An 18,640-nucleotide genomic window follows, 5' to 3' on the forward strand; every position below is an offset into this window, starting at 1 on the left:
AATTGCATTTTTGGGTCTGTAATAAAAAATGACAATGACAAATGTTTGATCTTCGTCGCAGCTCCTGATCAAACAGATCGACTCATCGGACAGCGTTCACACGATCGGCAGTGCCATCAGCAACCTGCTGTCCCTCACCCAGGACGGACCACAGCTCTGCAGCATCATTGCCAAGGTACTGTGGACATACTAGTGGACTCTGTACCACCTTGATCAGATGGAGAATAATTTCCAGTGCCCCTTGGGGTCTGATACCATTTCACCGAGGCACCCTTTAGCATCTGTATGGGACACACCGGACTTTCAACTAACATCAATGTAACCCCTCCGTGCCATTATTAGAAGGTTAGAGCAACGGATGTAGCATTAAGAACGAGATGGGTTAGATGGGTCAATCAAACGCAATACTTTCACCCAGGAGACCACTGGTCGTGTCCCAGAAAACCAAGTAAACATGTCTTACTGTACCGTCACTTCCATACTTCACTAACGCTGTTTATGTAACAAGTAAGTAAGAAACATACTTATTTTAACTCAAAACGTGATATTGTTCGAAGCCCAATCCAGTAGATTTGTTGCCTCAACCTAACCAAGTAGTTTTGTTGCATAAGTAAATCTAAAAAATGAAGGATGTACACATGTAATGAGCGAGAACTGACACTAGTGGGGCAACCTTGGAACCAATCGGTCTGACAACAGAGAAGCCTCTGGGTGTGAGGAACTATATTTCTGAGCCAGCGTAAATCAGGGTCAAAACTTCCTTTTCCATGCGCTGCTCATGGTTTACAGATTCGCAACTTGAGATGCGAGACAGGAGTTGAGTTGCGAGACGATCAGATTCTTCCACAAGTAGCCAGTAGTAGTAGCTAATTTTACACCAATAAAAAGCGAAATCATCCTCAGACGATAGTCGATAGATTCAGAGATTGCATTTCGGGCCAATGAGTTTTGCCTCTTTTCCTCTCCACACGGACTGTATTCAACTAAAGCCCTCTTGAATTTGATTGTTCAATAGTACTCAGACTACAAAGGGAAACCGGAACCCTTTTGATAACAAACTCAATATAATAATAATCTGTTAATAGAGATCACTAGAGGGGTACCTAGAGAGTTGAAGTTTGAAGCATGGGGCCACTGACAAATACTGCATTTGGCGAGTTGGGAGTGAGAAAATGATAATTGCAACTAACGCATTTCATTGTGCAAAGAAACAGTGGCAAGACGGCAACAGGATGTATTCTTTTCTAAGATTTGCAGAAGCCGCTTCATTTGATATTACATCTCCACCCCTCACTTCCCTCTAGATACACCCTTGTTACAATCAGCTCCACCTTTTGCCAGTGTTCATCGTCCAGGCCTGCAGCTATCTCTTTATACATGCCTCGAAAAAGCCATTTCACTGTGAGATAAGACGAGACAGACCAGACAGCAAGTCTCAATTGGCCATTAGTCAACCGACTGCTTCCAGGATACTCATGATAAGACTCTTCCTGATGGCCCACACGCACACAAAGAACAACACGCACATACCAGCTTTGCTGCCAGATTGTCAGATCAATACTGTCAGCTCCCATTAGGAGTGAGCATTGGTCACAGATGCAGGTTGCTTTACCTTTCAATGCGCTCCACCTTTCTCAACTCCCTCCGTGGCACCGCTGGCCGAGCCCTCAGAGAGGCTTCTGAAGGAAACCTGGCTGCTAATGAATACCCAACGCAAAACATCCTCCACCTGCCGTCTGAGTTAATGAACTAGCACCAGTCAGTCTGTCACAACTCTCACATACCCTTTTACAGTAGAGCACATCCACTGGCTCGAATCATAGAGTGCTACGCTCATTATCATTTTCCGCAGCACGCTGACTTTACTTTTGAAGAACTGCAATGAGCCGTTTAAATATTTGGGTGGGCACCTGATATTTCCTCCTTTTCCATCTCTTTGCCAGTGTCAGACGGTATTTAGTGAGTGCTCAGGGTGGAGAGAAGGGAGGTAGGTTAAATGTGTGGTAGTGATGCAGGCAGCATGATGAATAGAGATGAATCATTGTGTATATATGCTGGAAGTACCAGATGCGTTGAGCAGCATAATGGATACCAGACAGTTTAAGGCGGTGGCAGCTCCTCGGGGAAAATGAGAGCACTGTGTGATAATTAGGTATTAACTTACCATTTACAGCCATCTAGCTTGCATGGTGACAACAGCGGATCGTTTTGCTAAGTTAGCACGTTGTTTGTTGCTAACACATCAACTTCTACATCCCATCACGGCTGTTGTCAGGTCATAAAGTCTTCCCCTTGGGTTTTGTTCGACGTCATACAAGTGTTTATCAAATGAAAGCTTTGGGTACTTAAAACTTCACTTACAGCTGGGGTCGGCAACAATGGAGTGACCAGCAAGAGTAATCTAATTTAAAAAATGATCAAACACAAAAACCCAGCCCAGTGTTGCCAACTCTTTCCCTATTAAGTAGGTAGCAGCTCCAAAAGTGTCTAAATCTAGTAAGAAAGTTGCCAAGTCATCAACACGACAGCGCGTTCCTTCAGGCCTCCCTCAATATCCAATCCAATTATCATGATGAACGTAAACAACATTGCTATTGTTAGTATTCACACGATCCAGCAGCTTGTAGAAGACTCCAGTGACGCAGAATGAGTGCACGGAAAGACTAGCGAAGGCAGGTAGGACGTCCGATCATTACATTCGGCCCAAATGAACTGAATGGACGGGCTTATTACAGTCCTACGACAGAAACAGATACCTGCTGTCAGGATGTAATGAGAATTAAAAAAAATATATTTCAAATGTTTTTGAAGAATGTTGCCAACACTGCCTTTAATCAACCAAAACAATTTATTTAGTTCTTTTATCTCATATCACAGGGATAAATCATAGCTAGACATTATTCATTTTAACATTTAAACTCCACACAGAAAAGCCCAGGGCTGACATGACTAAAGAGAAAAATATTATATGAGTTGACGGTGTTCAACACTGAGCCATGAAACACCTCATATATATCAAAGAGCAGCTGGAATATTAGAGAGCGACTATGTCATGACGTACATGAGAGTTTGCTGTCTCAGTGTTTGCCTACTATCATGATGGATACTGATCTAAATGTGTCCATGTTGGCAGACTCCTGTGGGCCCTTGCTCTTCTAACAGGGGAAGAGCATGACGTGACAATAAATCAGGCCTGGTGAGAGTCATCAAAACTACATGGATAGGGAGGGCTGAGACAAGATGATGAATGATTTTTTAAGACGTAAACTGCCTGCAACCTCAAGAAGCTGCAGGCATTGTGTGAGCGAGCACAACAGTCCAGAGCGCTGAGTTCAGTTCAGAAAACGATGAGATGGAAGGAAATTACACGCTGTGTCGACCTTCACATGCAAACAAACGGATAGAGAGGCATTTTTAGACAAGTAGTCAAGTTTCACATGATGATGTTAGTGCAGCAAGTTCCAAAATGCACGGGTGTGAGGATAAATGCGTTCATTGAAGTGGAAACAGTAGAACTGCAAGTTGTTTGATGAGGAAAGGAAAGAAACAACAGACAAGAACCAACGATCTGTGAAAAGGAAAAGCACGAGACAGTCTGTAAAGATGAAACAAACAGACAAGGCGTGTCTACTACAAACTGATTGTCTGAATAAAACTGTCTGGAAGTCAAGCTGGGGGTTACATTTCTTCCTCTGATACATTACTGATTTAAAGTGGATAAAGAAAGATTGAAGAAAATTTGTCTTATCAATGGTTTATTTCAAGTTTATTAAACAACCTCTTTCAGGCCTAAGCATTGCTCAACGCCCATATATAACAGATGCTATGTAGCTAGATTATCCAATTAGAGGACCAAAAAATTAAGGTCAATTGGTACACAAAATGGCTCGATAGCTCCACTTACAAAATCGCTAAAATTTAACCTTTTGCGTTTTCATCCAACATTGTTGGCGTGGCATGGTGGTGAAAAATAGGTCTTTCTCCATAAAAGAGGAAGTTCTTGTAACTTAAGCGTCCTTTGTCTAACTTGCTCGAATCCAAATTTCTCAGCCATAATAAGGGTCCAGACCTGAGAACATTTGCATGAAAATATAGATTCATAGCCCCGCCCCCACATGTAAGCCACGCCCTTTCCATAACACATGAACCTTTTGCTGTAGACTCTTATTGGAGGCGTCATTGCACTCAGCAGAGAGTTCCTGTTTCATTGGTGACGGTTATATCTGGCCCCTAAACTTTAGCCTCACCAATTTCATAACCCATGAAGCGTGTGTCATACACGCTTGTAGGACCCATCATTGCAGGACCTGTTTTACGGTGATTGGCTGCCACAACCGGCGTCCCGCCAGTACCACCATTGCGCGGGAATGTGAGAGGTCCCGTTTTGTTGCCCACTTCTTCCCTGGTTGCAGCATCTCTGGAAATCTATGGACTCAAGGAACCGTAAACTTCAATCAAACTTTTTAATAGTTAAAGTCACATAATATGACTTTAAAACCAACGAACCAAAGCTCAAAAGTGCCTTAGACCATTCAGAGATTCTCTCCACAGCCCCACTCCGAAAGCTAAGGCAACATTTGCGTCACAGCATAACAACAGGATCAAAAACCTCTTCTTCACTACCCGAACACAGCTTGATTCAGCCTGCGAGTCTCTACGGAGTTTCAATAGGTTTACTGAAAACTGTCTGTTTGGTTATCACAGTTCTTCCAGGTATGGCGGAACAATATTGCGTAGGCGGCGAACAGGGAAAAGCGGTCAGGCTGGAGGGCAGGATGATTAGTCACTCCAAGCCCCAGCAGCATGGCCTTAGCAGCATATGAGACATGCCAGCCCAGTATAATGGCCTTATTAGGATAATGGTGGTAGTTATGTACAGGCTCCGTCTTCCTCCAGGAAATTCTATCTACCTACAATAGAATTCAATACCTGCAAGTGTTGTTTTTTTGTCAGAGGGGTGCTTTGGTGCAGACATGGAGCCAATACAGGAGCTATTTCTGTTTGTTTACACCAAGCATAATCCAACAGAATAGTCTCAGCTATTATAGCTAGCAAATCATCTTTTTTTTTTTCCAGCTCAGTGTTTTCCATCCGTGAAATATGTATATTTTGGCTGTTTTTATCTGACATGATAGATTGTGTGAGCAATTTGATAGGTTCTGTGGTTGGCAGGCTTGCTAAGTAAAGCCGGCCAAGTCTATCGGTCATTCCGGGTCTCATAGACTCTTTGAAACCAGCATGCTGCTATTGGCTCAGATCTGCTGGAACCGTTGGCTCTCACAGCACAGTCTAGCACGGAGTATTGATCCATCATTTTGCACAATCATGTGTGCTTCAAAGACAAGAGCTGATTGTGACGTATGGTGAATAATTTGGTGGTATGGAGCGCAACGTGAGGCCTGTGAAAGTCTCAAAACTCTCGCTGAAGGTTGTTTTCCCAAACTAACCACCTATATGTCCCACGTTAACATATTAAAACGTATAGAGAACCAATTGCAACAAACACAGTGTCCACTCGACGAATAAACAAAACAAAAATCTTCATATGAGAACACAACTTTAGGTGCGTCATCATGTAGTGTTGTTGGCCATTCTTAACTACTATTACATTAACAATGTATAAATATGCAACTCTGTCCTCTAGAAATCATGTTTATATATTACCAAATTGTTATCTATATTACGTCTTGCTGTTTTATGTAGTCGTGGCTTGGATTATTTTCACAGGTCATGTTGAATGACTGAATGAAGTGTAACATTTATGAACTGCAGGGAGTTGGTAGTTACTGATTCTGAAAACAGAAAGCGCAGCACCCCGACGCCAGTCTGTGGTTTAGGTTTAGGCAACAACAGCACTTTGTTCAGGATTGGGAATGGATTGTTTTCCTTTTAATGCTAATAGAAAAACATCTCAAGTGACGGCAGACTTTATTTTATATTAAACCGACACTAGGATCTTTCCTCAAACGCTTCCTGGGTCTAGACATACAAACGTTTCATAATGCAGTAGTCACTATCGAATATGTGGCGGAAAACAGACGAAATTTGTTGTCTTTTGTTAATCAGTATTAATTAGGATTTAGCATCTTTAGCTCACCCGAAGACACCTGATCAAGACACAGACAGACAGTGAATGATGCTTGACGTGGTTTTACTGTCGTGGTTGTCTCACAATTCAGCATCAGTGCAGATTAACAAAGCACCGTATTTCTTGTCCTAATGCACAAACATCTAATTACTTTTCCTTCCTCCACAGGAAGGAGCTGTGGTAGTCCTGTTTAAGATCTGCAGACAGGACCGCTTCAGAGACCTCTACGCTCACGCTCTGAGAACAGTGGCCTCCATCTGCTGTGTGGAGGAGGGCATCAACCAACTGGACAAAGTAAACCTCTCTTGAAATTACGAAATGTTGAAATAAAAGAGACAGACATTAATTGATTTGATATCATACAAAAGGAAAAGAGAAAAAAAACGAGGTCAAGATCATTTAATTAATTGTCCCAAATTGTCATCTGCATTTTGTGGCCAGATGTACAAAATCAATTAAAATGGCACATGAGCACTAATCCAGATTTTCCTGCATTGAAAATGTGTACGTACCTACGACACACACACACACACGCGCACACGCGCACACACACACACACACACACACACACAGAGAAAGAGAAAGTGAGATGACATTAATCTCAACTAAGTACAGTACTTCCAGTAAAATACCTTGGCTCCCTCCAGCAGAGACAGATTATGTTTACACTGATCAGCTGAAGTCGTGGCTCAGACAGGAGGTTGCTCTCGCTCTTTCCAGCAGCACAGTATAGTCCGTCTACTGTTGCACATTCAGCCATGCTCTCACTTTCTATGTTATGACTGGGAGGCTTAGTTTATTTTCACAGGTGAATAAAGTGCCAACAATGTCAGAAGCAGCAGCAGGAGGAGGAGGAGGAGGAGGAGGAGGAGGAGGCTGAACGGCACAGAAACAAAGTGTGTGATCGTAGAATAAAGGATACTTAAATGCAGAAAAAAATGCATTTGTTTCGTTACAGGGGAATTAAATAATCTATTTCTTGTAATGTATAATTTAGAATATCTCTACATTGGTTCAACCACTATTTAAACATGATGCAACTGGTGCTTTTAATTACTTAATTTTGGATCACACTTCCTTAACACCCTGTTGATTGATGCCGGGAGGAGGCATGTCGCACGTGATTTTAGCCACTGCTATCAGCAGATTCGATTTGAAAATGCAGTGTAGAAACTTTGTTTATGTCTCAAAATAACTTATTGATTGATTATATGTGGCACCTTACCATTGTTTAAGAGGCAGCAGTTGACACAGCCTCTGTGTTATTAATTATATTCCTGCATTGTTACTTTTTGGGGGAGAAACGTTTGACTGCAGCTGTTCTCCAGCTATTTACTTGATTACATTTTCATGAATGAGTTCACTGAGTTCAGGTTCAGGAGAACCGCCATTAAACTCTCGCTGTATAATTTTAGGATCGGAGATGACGAGGAAAAAGGCATCATTCTGTGTACCGTGTTATTTTTTTTCCTGATGACAGAATTATATAGTACACATACGCAAATAAAGATGAGTCATGATTTGCAGTGTGTCTCCGTGGTGAGATCATTATATAGGACCTCTTGACTGCTGAGCTGACAGGTCAAACATGTAGACCTGGATGACTTCACAGTGTGTGTGAAGGAAAGAAGGCAAGACAGGGAGAGAGAAAGCTAATGATACATCCTTCTTTTGTTTGTCCCTGTTTGTTCTCTATCGAGGATTCAACCAAAATAAACAACAGACGCACCTGTGTCAATCGAGCGCATACGGAAAGACAAATATAACCTGATTCCGGCTAATAATGATGCCACAACGGCGTCTGTGTTCACATGTACAGCAGCTGGGACAGCATGAATCATCCAAGTGTGAAAACTCTTTTACGGGGGAAACCAAAGTCCGCCCCAGATTAGCTGCCTCGTCCCGGGAGAGACGCTGTCAGGCAAGTCTACGCTACCAACCGCTCACCAGCGATCGCTCAGGCTTGAGAAACACAACTGTCACTGTTGAAGGGTGATCGAGAGACGGGGCCGGCATGCATCTGCTCATTGGTGGATATACTATACACCAACTTAGTTTTATCCCCAACTGGAACATTATGTAATCATAACATGGTGGATGGGAAGGGTATCGATTAGGAACACAGCTGCTCTTGATGGACAAAGAAGCAGAACTTCCGCATGAAGTTGATTGCAGAGACTGAAAATTCTAACTTTTAAACATCATGTTATATGAAAAGCTACATCATCATCTAAAAGCGTGGAATTAAATTATAGGACATGAATGCATTAATCAAGAGGGTGGAGCTAAATACAATGAAAAGCTGAATAAGACATTTTTAGTTGACCAAAATGTTATGATTAACTATCATGAACTGAAAACACACTGTGAAAGGGTTAAAAGTTGTAAGACCAAAACACAGACTACTACCAGACTGGACAACGCTGTTGTAACGACCTGTCAATCATGAGGTAGACCCACCCTAAAGCATACCCTGCTTTATTGCCTCTTTACTCTAAATGGGACCATCATTTACTAAATGAACATCATGCTGTATTGAAGAAGACTTGAAACTAGCGTGTGACACCATAAACTCATGTTTACAATGTTTACTGAGGTAATAAATCAAGTGAGAAGTAGAGTCATTTTCTCAGACTTCTATACAATCTGACTTCTTTTTGCAACCAGAAGAGTCGCCCCCTCAGAGCAATGATGCCCCCTACAAAAGTCTATAGCACATAGATTTTGCCATGGTACGTGAATCCATTTAGAAGTTTTGGTTATAGGCCACTCCTACTCCCACACCTAGTTTTTATGAACACACACACAAACAGCCATTATCACTTCCGACTTGTCAAATACTGGAGCTCTCTTGTCAGTTTTGTTCTAGTCAGTTTTCACTCGTTGCATTCATGGTGTCTTTTTAAAATAAAAACAAATAAAGTAGGTTTACTTAGATTTTTGTATTTTGTTTATACAACAAAACAAAGTGGTTAGGTATAGATCGTGGTTTGGGATAAAAACATATTCATCACATCAAATTAGTACGCTTGCTACGTAACTGGTGTTGGTAAAGTCTGAGTTACATATCAAACTCATTAGTGCTGCCTCTCTGCTAAGTATTGATGTTAACGACGAAGAAACGTAACAAGAAAAGTAATGTAGCAAATTGAATTTGATGTTTGGGATTCTGCACTTTTGTTCCTGACACAGAGAACAACAATTCATTGCATTTGTATGTTCATAGGCTAAAATACTTTCAACCGGGTGGTATGAAGTGAAACAGAAAAGTTATTTGGCGTTGGCCCAGAGAAGTGAATGAGATGCATCCGGCGTGTGGTAAATGAGGAGTTGGGGAATATCCTATTTTAGGGAGGAGGAGAAATTGCGAGTAGGGGGGGGGGGGGGGGTTGGAGAGTGGATTGTTCCACGTCAGTGGGTCGCGATGGCACAGTGCTGCTGACGTCCACAGAGACAAAAATAGGGAATTGCCCTGTGAAGCTCAGCACGCTGATGCTCGTCAGCAGATGAGACTGACAGGTGTGGCGGGCTGAGAGTTGACAGTTTGCCTCTCTCTGGATGCTCTAAACTTTTGTTTCAGAAGTGGTGGCTGAGCATCAAAAACATTAATTTGCTCTTTCCCTCAATGATAGAAATAATAACTGTGACTGAAAAGTGACTAATAAATAAAACAAAACATTTCTGATGTTTCAGTTGAGGGATTTATCTCCAGGACACAATTTAGGTATTCATCGCCACCATGGAAACCATGATCCTGCAGTCTATGGCTGTACATTTTAATTGATAGTATGGATTGCATTCTGATTTTCGACACTCATGCAAGACTTGATAAGAACTACAGTGGACAGGTGCAGAGATGCTGTAGTAAAGTTTGTATGAACTGTGTAATACTCCCCCCAAGTGGATACATATCTGCTCTACATCGCCATCATTTCCTGAAGCCTGAATACCAATTAATGAAGTCACACACACACACACACACACACACACACACACACACACACACACACACACACACACACACACACACACACAGTCTTGTTTGTTTTCATGACTTTTGTGGATATTACATTGACTTGAATTCATTTCCTGGAGACTTAACCATTTCTGCTACCATCCTGAAAAAAAGTCTTTACCCTTAAAAGTGCATTTCGTCCACGTAAGGATCGCGAGTCCCCATAAGCCTTAAACAGATTAATGTCCCCACAAGGCTGGTAAAACACGGCACCATGCACACACAAGCAAACACAAAGATGAGATAAACATGACCTCATGACCCTGAGTTCTCTTTAGACCAAAAAAGGCTTTTCTGCTCTTCTATAACTCGGAGCTCCTCCTCCAACTTGATGATGCACACTCTCTGGGCCTATGCCAGCCAGATATACACAAGTCTCTTGGCCGTTAAATCAGTGCTCTGATTGTGATGGCTTTACGGGCGGAGCAGCCAGTTTTAACCAAGCTGACACCTGCATGGACACTTCACTGTCAGTATGGTTGGCCAGTGATACCACTGAAAGTGATTTGTACCTCTACTATTGGATATTTTATTAAATAACCTTACTCATGGTTTTGTATGTGTAAGCTCGTTTTTATTGGACAATAAAAAAGGACGTTAAATAACACACAACTATAAAAACAACCAAAACGTGTTTCCAGTTTGGTCCTTGATGTAAAGAGATTAAAGATGCCGGTAGACAAATACGTAGGTAACATCATACTGTAGCTTCTACTAAACATTAAACTTGATTTCAAACAGTGTGTATGCACCCTGACCAACAGTCATGCAGTCGATAGCAGCCAGGGAGTGTGAAAACATTGTGTCACGCTAACGAAAGCCGGATGGCAGAAAATGTTAGACTTTGCGTCACCTTTTACTCATCTTAAATCAAATAAATCATCGTCACAAACTGGTCAGGATGTCATGTTAAGTGCCAAAGGCTAACGTCTATGAAGATGACACTGCTCTTGTTGCTGAGGACTATATTTGTAGTGTCCTGAGCTGGGCCCATAAAGGTAGAAATGGAAGTCATGTCCTTGACTGTAAATGACTAATGAAGTAATTGAGTAAATTCTGGAATGCACTGACCATAGTTGACTAAGTACAGTGTGAGAGTATCCCAGGTGTCTTCCTCTAAAGTCTATCAAACACCGATGACTGTTCATGTCCTATTAAGATAACAGATTAAAATGAATGATGAAACTGTATGTTATGTGATATGCAGGTGGACGGGATCCTCTGTCTGGCGGACATCCTGACAGATGAGAGCAGCGTGGAAGCAGCCAGGGCCGAGGCAGCGGCGGTCGTGGCTCAGATCACGTCGCCTCATCACACGTCCACACAGCACCTCGCCAGCTTCCTGGAGAGCATGCACGACATCGTCACCGCGCTCATCAGTGAGTGGATGTGGATAATGTTAGGGTGCTGATAATGTAACCCAGACCTTTGGCTTGTTCTTAGGTTTAAAAAAACCTGCATTAACTCTACTGATGAGCAGGGGGGGAATCCTCCAGTGGCAAAAAGAAGTCAGATTGTATAAAAGTCTATGAGAAAATTACTCTATTTCTCACTTGATTTATTATCTCAGTAAACATGAGTTCATGGTCTCAATCTCCTGATGACAGATATCAGTGGAACAACAATCAGTTACGCGAAAAAAAAACAATAAAAACAAACAACTTGAACAGTTCAATAAAGTATATTTAAAGCTTTTAGCTAATGCCACGAATGAATGTTAATGTAACATGTATGTGTGTATGGTGTAATGGTACTAATCCCGACCCATCCTGCAAAGTTCGCATGAAATGCATCCAACCTCAAACAGATCATGCCCTCCATTTATTTTGTGTTTCGTTAGAACCACTGTACTGAAAGAGCAATGTCTTCATCTCTCAGAGTTGTGCGAGAGCGCCTCCTGTGGTGAAGTGTTCCTCCTGGCGTCTGCAGCCTTGGCCAACATCACCTTCTTCGACAGCATGGCCTGTGAGATTCTCCTGCAGCTTAATGCCATCCACATCCTGCTGCAGGCCTGCAGAGACCGCCAGAGAGTCGACACACCCTACTCCAAAGACCAGGTGCACATCCTACCATGCATTTAGGTGCTGTTTCTCACAAAATATACTGTAGTAAATACACCAAAACAGCTGGTTGTAATTGTACAGGAGCAGATCTTAGCAGGGAATGTATTTCATTTGAACTATTAGTGAAGTATGGTATAGAAAACTTTGCTTTATCAAATGAAGCTTCGGCTAAAATAACAAAAGTATGTTTAACTTTGTTTTTTTAATCTGTTTTAATCTCAGGTGGTGACAATCTTGGCAAACCTGTCAGTTTTAGAGCAGTGTGCCCCTGAAGTCCTGCAAGACCAAGGTAATCTATTTCACAGCTAACATTTTGACATGCATGTTACACATATGTGTTATTGTTTATGACCTAAACTGCTGTTGGATGGAAAGACCAATGCACCAGCATGTATTGAACCACTCACTGACACCCATACGTTGACGTACAAACAAGAACAATCTGTGTAATTCTTGTTTAATCCTCAAGATGGCAGCAACAGATAATATTTGTGAAGTAGCCTGGAGCGGCTTAAATATAACATCAACCTCTGAGCATATGCAAATATCTTTAAACAAACATCTTTTAAATCCTGTTTGTCATTCATTAATTGCATTATTAATATTTCTGCTCTTAAATTCAAGTCCATCCAGTTTAACATCTTCCTTTGTGTCTATGTTGTTTATTAATGTATTGTAAAATACATGGATTGGTATGTATATGTTATGCCAGTATCAGTAATATTCATTCACACATTTAGTTCTTGCTTTAATGCATCAAGGTCTCCTCAGTCATTTCCATATAAATCGTATGGCTTGCTCTTTGCTGAGTATTTATAAAATGCAATCATAGAATGAGCAACCAAAAGTATTATACTTTTACAATCCGTACAATGTATTTCAAAGTCAGTTTGTTGCAGTCTTTGTCCCAGCAATTGTCCTGAAACACTTGTGGAGAATTATGTGTAACCACCTGAAGACGGACTCTTTTTGAATCGAGTGGTTTTGAACTGTTTGCTTTCTTCCTGCACTTTTGGTCTAAATCCTTTCTGATGTGAGTAGTTTCTGGCTGCTTTCCAATACACCTGAGCACTTTGTTGTGTCTGAGTCTTGTGTAACTTTACGTCTGTTTTAAACGGTTGTGTTTGGTTCCTATGTGTGTGTGTGTCCCTATGTATGCAACTTATTTCTCCTCAATTGTTAATTTGTTATTTATTGCGTGTCGGTACACTGCTGCTTTTTATGTCAGTGCTGTTTGTTGTATCTCTGCTCATTTCCATCCTCCCCGACACCATTAATTCTCTCCTTACCTTCCTTGTTAATCTTTAATATATATTGTGTCTTTTAGGAATAGAGCGACTGCTGCTGCTGCTGGCAGAAAAGCCGACCTCCCCGAGTCCATCAGAGGGTGCTGCCTGTGAGCGCGTTCAGCAGAAAGCTGCTGTCACCCTGGCTCGTCTGAGCAGAGACCCTGAAGTGGCCCAAACAGCCATCCAGCTAAAAGGTAGTGCAGCGTTTCAGTTTTCGTAAAACACAATTAATTCATTATTAAATACTACTGTTGAAATTCAGAAAAAGTTGAGGTAAACAAATTGAAAAACAAATGTTAAAAGTGAAAATATTTATCAATGAAAATTAATAAATTAATTGAGCAGCAGCTTTGGGCATCACAGCCATCGGAGGGATTTGTCACAATTTACCACTTTGTATGCAGTCTTATCTTAAAGGGGCAATAAAAGAGATTCAGAGCAGTAATATAGCAGCAAACAACTATTTGCGATGTAAAGACGTGGTAGAGGAACGTCTATCTGAGCGGAGAATGAAGTCGCTCACCCTCTGTGTGTGTTGTTATCTGAGCTTCTTCCTGCTTTGTGCATGTTCGTGCAAGTGAGCGTGGCCCACTAGCTAGCTCACAGCTGCTCTGCACTGCTCTCACGCACCGGTTACAGCTGATAACGCCGTCCCAACTGACAGTGTTGTCATGAAAGCTCAGCATCCACCCTTCGGGTCCATCTCAGTTAACCACTTTTAGCTCTGGAAGCATGTTTGCCGTAGTTTTTACTGTTAGCACTGTTAGCTAAGAGCCGCCGGCTATTTAGCGCTTTTGAGAGGCAATGTATCAATCGAAATGCATTACACTACAGCTGGACCTTGAATTGAGCCTTGAAGTACTCCATTTAGTGGAATCTATGGCAGAAATGGAATATAATTTACCTAAATATGTTTCTTTAGTGTATAATCATATAAAATGAAGACTTGTGTGTTTTCACGTCAGACACCGTAGTTCTCCTATATGCTTGGCAGACAGTAGAAGTTTCAGTTGGTTACAATCTGCAACCTTACCGCAAGATGCAGCCATGTCCTGCACACTGTACTTTTAAAGACAAACAGAACCATCAATTGGAAATGATGCCATGATTCTGCATCCTCTTCGAGCTTGTACATTTATATCATTTAATTAAGGAGGTAAAAATGTCTCACAACATCATTTCATGGATTAGAGGTCCTCATCCTATTGCTGGACTGTAAAACTTCCACTTTGATATACAAATGTACTGTACATCCATTTTGCCAGTAGACCTCTTTGTCTCATGGGGAGCAGCTCTCTATGAATGCTTTATGAAACCGCCTAATCTGATTAGTGGAAAGTAACATATATATATATATGCCCCATAACAGAAGCCAGAGATGGAAAGTACTTCTTTTATTTTTTTTGTAACCAAAGTATAGGTGATATAATTTTCTTTAAATGTATTTAAAGTACACCGGGAGGTGTATAAAACACTAAGTAAAAGCAAATACCTACATGTAACAGAAACCTCCCTGTTATTTTGGGAATGTACTCAGCATTATAAAAAGATGTGTCCAGTACACATGTGCTCCTTCTGCACCCTTGATTATGGTCAATTTCAATGTCTAAGAATGGGACAAGCTTGTAACTGTTTTTTCCCCCCTTTGCTGTCTTTAGCTGTTCCTCGTCTTATCGAACTGTGTCGCTCCCCTACTGAGAGAAATAACAGCGACTCAGTGCTGGTCGCTTGCCTGGTAGGTATAAAGTGTGTGTCCATGTGAGTGTGTGTGCATGCATACCCTGAGATATATGTAAATGACTCCATGCCCGGAATACAAATATGCCATTCAAACATTCACCCCCTGCCTACACTGCAAAAAACACAAAATCTTAACAAGTATACACATAACATACCGAACACATAACATTTCAGTGAGATTAAGGAGCGTGCTTTTAGACAATGCATCTTGAATATCTTGTTAAGTTACAAAATACTACTTTTGAGCTTCACAGACTTTATGATGCACAACTCTTCGGAAATACTTGTGGGATATAGTTTAAAATGAGCTTTCCCAGTTAATTTCAAGATCTCTTTTTATTTTGAAAGGCCTAAACATTACATCTTATTTCAAGAAATCTTACCAAGCAAATTGTCACTTGTTCCATTGGCAGATTTTTTTTTACTTTTAACAAGCAAAAACGCCTTGCATTCATAGTTAAACATATATATATATATATATATATATATTTGAAGTGGCTTTTTTCCAGTGTATTTCAGTCATGCAGCTAAAATACCATAGATTTCCTGCTGCACTTGCTATGTAGTGCTTAAAAGTACAGTGTGTAGGATTTTGTGGTATCTAGTTGTGTGGTGGCAGGTTGCAACCAACTGAATACCCCTCTGCTCACTCCTCTCTCTCCAAGACTGCGGTAATGTCAGCTGCACAGTGCAAAATTGTAGTAATGCCGTTTTCCTCGCTAAGAGGCCATTCTCACCATAAAAACACTCTCTCGCTTTCACAAGCATGTCAGAGAACTACGGTGGCCTTCAGGTGACATCAAATATGAAAGGCTCTCTCTAGAGCCAGTGTTTGGTTTGTCCGTTCTGGGCTACTGTAGAAACATGGCGGTGTGACATGGCTGACTCCGTGAAGGGGACCCGCTCCCTATATATATATATATAGATATATATATATATGAAGGGCTTATTCTGAGCTAACTAAAACACAATGATTCTTAGTTTCAGGTGATTAGAAACTAATGAAAACGTAGTTAGAAATATTATATTCTATTTCTGCCAATAGATACCCTTACATTCCACACACTGGCCCCTTAAAAAGTACAAACTGAGGGCATTTTTCCGCAGGCCTGCATGTGTAACATCAGTGCACCAAATGACTGTCGAATTTAATTACATCCACAGGGCAATACTGAAAATGTAAAATATATCACAACCTCAGTATCTTTAAGCCATGTTTAGCTGACCGGTACACATCATCTCAAACGCTGTATGTTTAAATATGTACATATCATGAATAATATCCCTGCTCGCAGTTCATCATTCTCTCATACTGATCATAATTATTGAGACCAGATCTTAGGGCCGATGAGGGGATTTGAAGCCCATAATGTTACGGAGCTTAATTGGGCTGAGAAATGCCCTCCTCTTCACTGTACCCACACTTGTCAGTCTATTCAAATTAATGTGATTCTATTTTATCCTTTTAGCCAAAGGTCAAATAGAGCATTTGTAGGTGTTGGATTTTTCACCTTCAAAAGGATGCTGAGCTCGCACGGATCATTTGTAATCTTAAATGTTAACGTAACTTACATACCATACCGTGTGACTTTCAATAGCGGCCGTTCGACTTGCTCTGACCGAATAAGAAAAACATTGACATTCAACGTATCCATGGTTTGCAGCCAATTACAATGGCAACATTTTTTTGTGATTGCTAATATATTAACATGTGTGTGTTTGTATACAGTAGTACAGCATTATCTTGTCAGTGTTAATGCATATGTCTGTGTGTTTTTTGGGGGGTTTGTGCACATGCATACTGATGTGTGTGTGTGTGTGTGTGTCTCCAGGCTGCCTTGAGGAGGCTGGCAGCGGGGTGTCCAGACAGCATTGAGGAAGCCGACCACCAGCAGCTGATCAAACCGCGGCTAGTCGACTCTTTCCTGCTGTGCTCCAACATGGAGGAGAGCTTTGTATGACGGTCTGCAAAGTGAACACTGATAGCGGAGAGCTGAACTCATGTACAACATCATGCACATATGACACAGCCGTGTCAGCCGCTCGTTAGTACACAGCGAGTACTAACGAGCGGCTTCACTCCAGAACATTGCATTTATTTCCTGACTCAAGCTTTGGTTTGTCTCCTCCTGTGTGTCCTAAGAATATTTTTGTTGTCCAAATGTTGTACTGGACATCAAGAATTTGGGCGAATTGAGTGAAATTGTCAGTTTGGATGCAAAAGACATTTAAATGTACATACATGTGTTGCCTATAGTGCATCTCAGTGACCACATTAAATGCAATGAATGTGTACAGTGTTCCAGAAAAAAGGTAATTTGTTTATTGTATTTCACTGGGAATTTAATATTGGTAATTCTATAATTATTTTGTACTAGTAGATGCTACTTTTTGGAAATGAAAGTATAACCTGTTCTGGAATGAAAACACTTTTTTTGCCACCGCCGTGCAATTTCTTTGTGCAAAGTCTGAAGATGTTGTATCCAAAGCATGTCGGCTATCTGAGAACAGAGAAAGATCTTTTGAGTGGATAACACAGCAAAATGCCTCTGACACAAATGATCATCTGAAGCATTTTGTGTTCGAGTACAAAGATGTCTGTCTGGTAAAATTCTTTTATTTGTCTGTTTAAAGAAATGTTGCCTTTTTATGTTTTCAACGAACAGACACTTTATTTGGACCATTTGCAACTAAATTATTACAGTTTGCTATTTCATTTTTTCAGTTTATTTGAGTACCTTAATTGACAGGGCACTAGTATTTAAAATGTATGACTGAGTGTGGCAACATGATCTATTTATACTGGTGTACAATTTATTGTTTTGTTAAAGCGCATTGTATGGTATGTTGTTATTCTCTTGCCATTAATGTTAAATAGTATATTTGCCACTGGATAATGAATCTATAGAAATAGCCTTGAATTTGAGTATACAAATGCTTTTTATTTAAGGAGAATTACCATTATTGTATGCCATGCATGGAATAAAGGCAATCATCTATTGTTCAGTGTGTGTCATTCTGTAATACGTATTGTCACTGAAGCTCTCTCACAAAATTTTACACAGTGTGAAGCAGCAGTACTCAGAATAAAGATAACCTGGAGAAGAATGCACCCGCTGATGAAATCAATTCAGAGAAAGAGTACATAAATTAAGGACCCCACATAGTAATACTTTCTCAGTGTGAAGATGGGGAAGGGGTCACTGGTAGAACCTACAAAGAATGATTCTATCTTATATATTTCTTAATCTGCAGCTCACCTCGTCTATACAGATATTTATAGCAAGTGTCAACTCATTGCACAGCTGATTGGTTGGTTAATTTTGTGTTTTGGTTCACTCTCATTGCTCTCATGTCGCCATCTTTTTCAAAGAAAAAGAGAAATAACAACCAAGACCAGACCAAACAGACCTAACCAAAAGAGAGTGAATATTAAACATACAGC

The 18,640-nt window shown here is 40.8% G+C and overlaps 1 protein-coding gene across 2 annotated transcripts in view; it reads left to right on the forward strand.

Annotated features, from left to right (window-relative positions):
• insc (INSC spindle orientation adaptor protein) overlaps window positions 1–18,105 on the forward strand; it is a 49,151-nt gene extending 31,046 nt beyond the window's left edge. For both annotated transcript variants that reach the window (XM_079162199.1, XM_079162200.1), the window contains exons 6-13: window positions 62–175; window positions 6,257–6,382; window positions 11,311–11,482; window positions 11,982–12,160; window positions 12,389–12,455; window positions 13,494–13,649; window positions 15,114–15,190; window positions 17,028–18,105. In XM_079162199.1, the coding sequence (XP_079018325.1) occupies window positions 62–175; window positions 6,257–6,382; window positions 11,311–11,482; window positions 11,982–12,160; window positions 12,389–12,455; window positions 13,494–13,649; window positions 15,114–15,190; window positions 17,028–17,156 (1,020 nt within the window). In that variant the 3' untranslated portion in view covers window positions 17,157–18,105. The remainder of the gene's footprint in view (window positions 1–61; window positions 176–6,256; window positions 6,383–11,310; window positions 11,483–11,981; window positions 12,161–12,388; window positions 12,456–13,493; window positions 13,650–15,113; window positions 15,191–17,027) is intronic.
• The last annotated feature ends 535 nt before the right edge of the window (window positions 18,106–18,640 follow it).

This window comes from Pholis gunnellus, assembly GCF_910591455.1.
Source record: "Pholis gunnellus genome assembly, chromosome: 7".
In the NCBI taxonomy this organism is placed as follows: domain Eukaryota; kingdom Metazoa; phylum Chordata; class Actinopteri; order Perciformes; family Pholidae; genus Pholis; species Pholis gunnellus.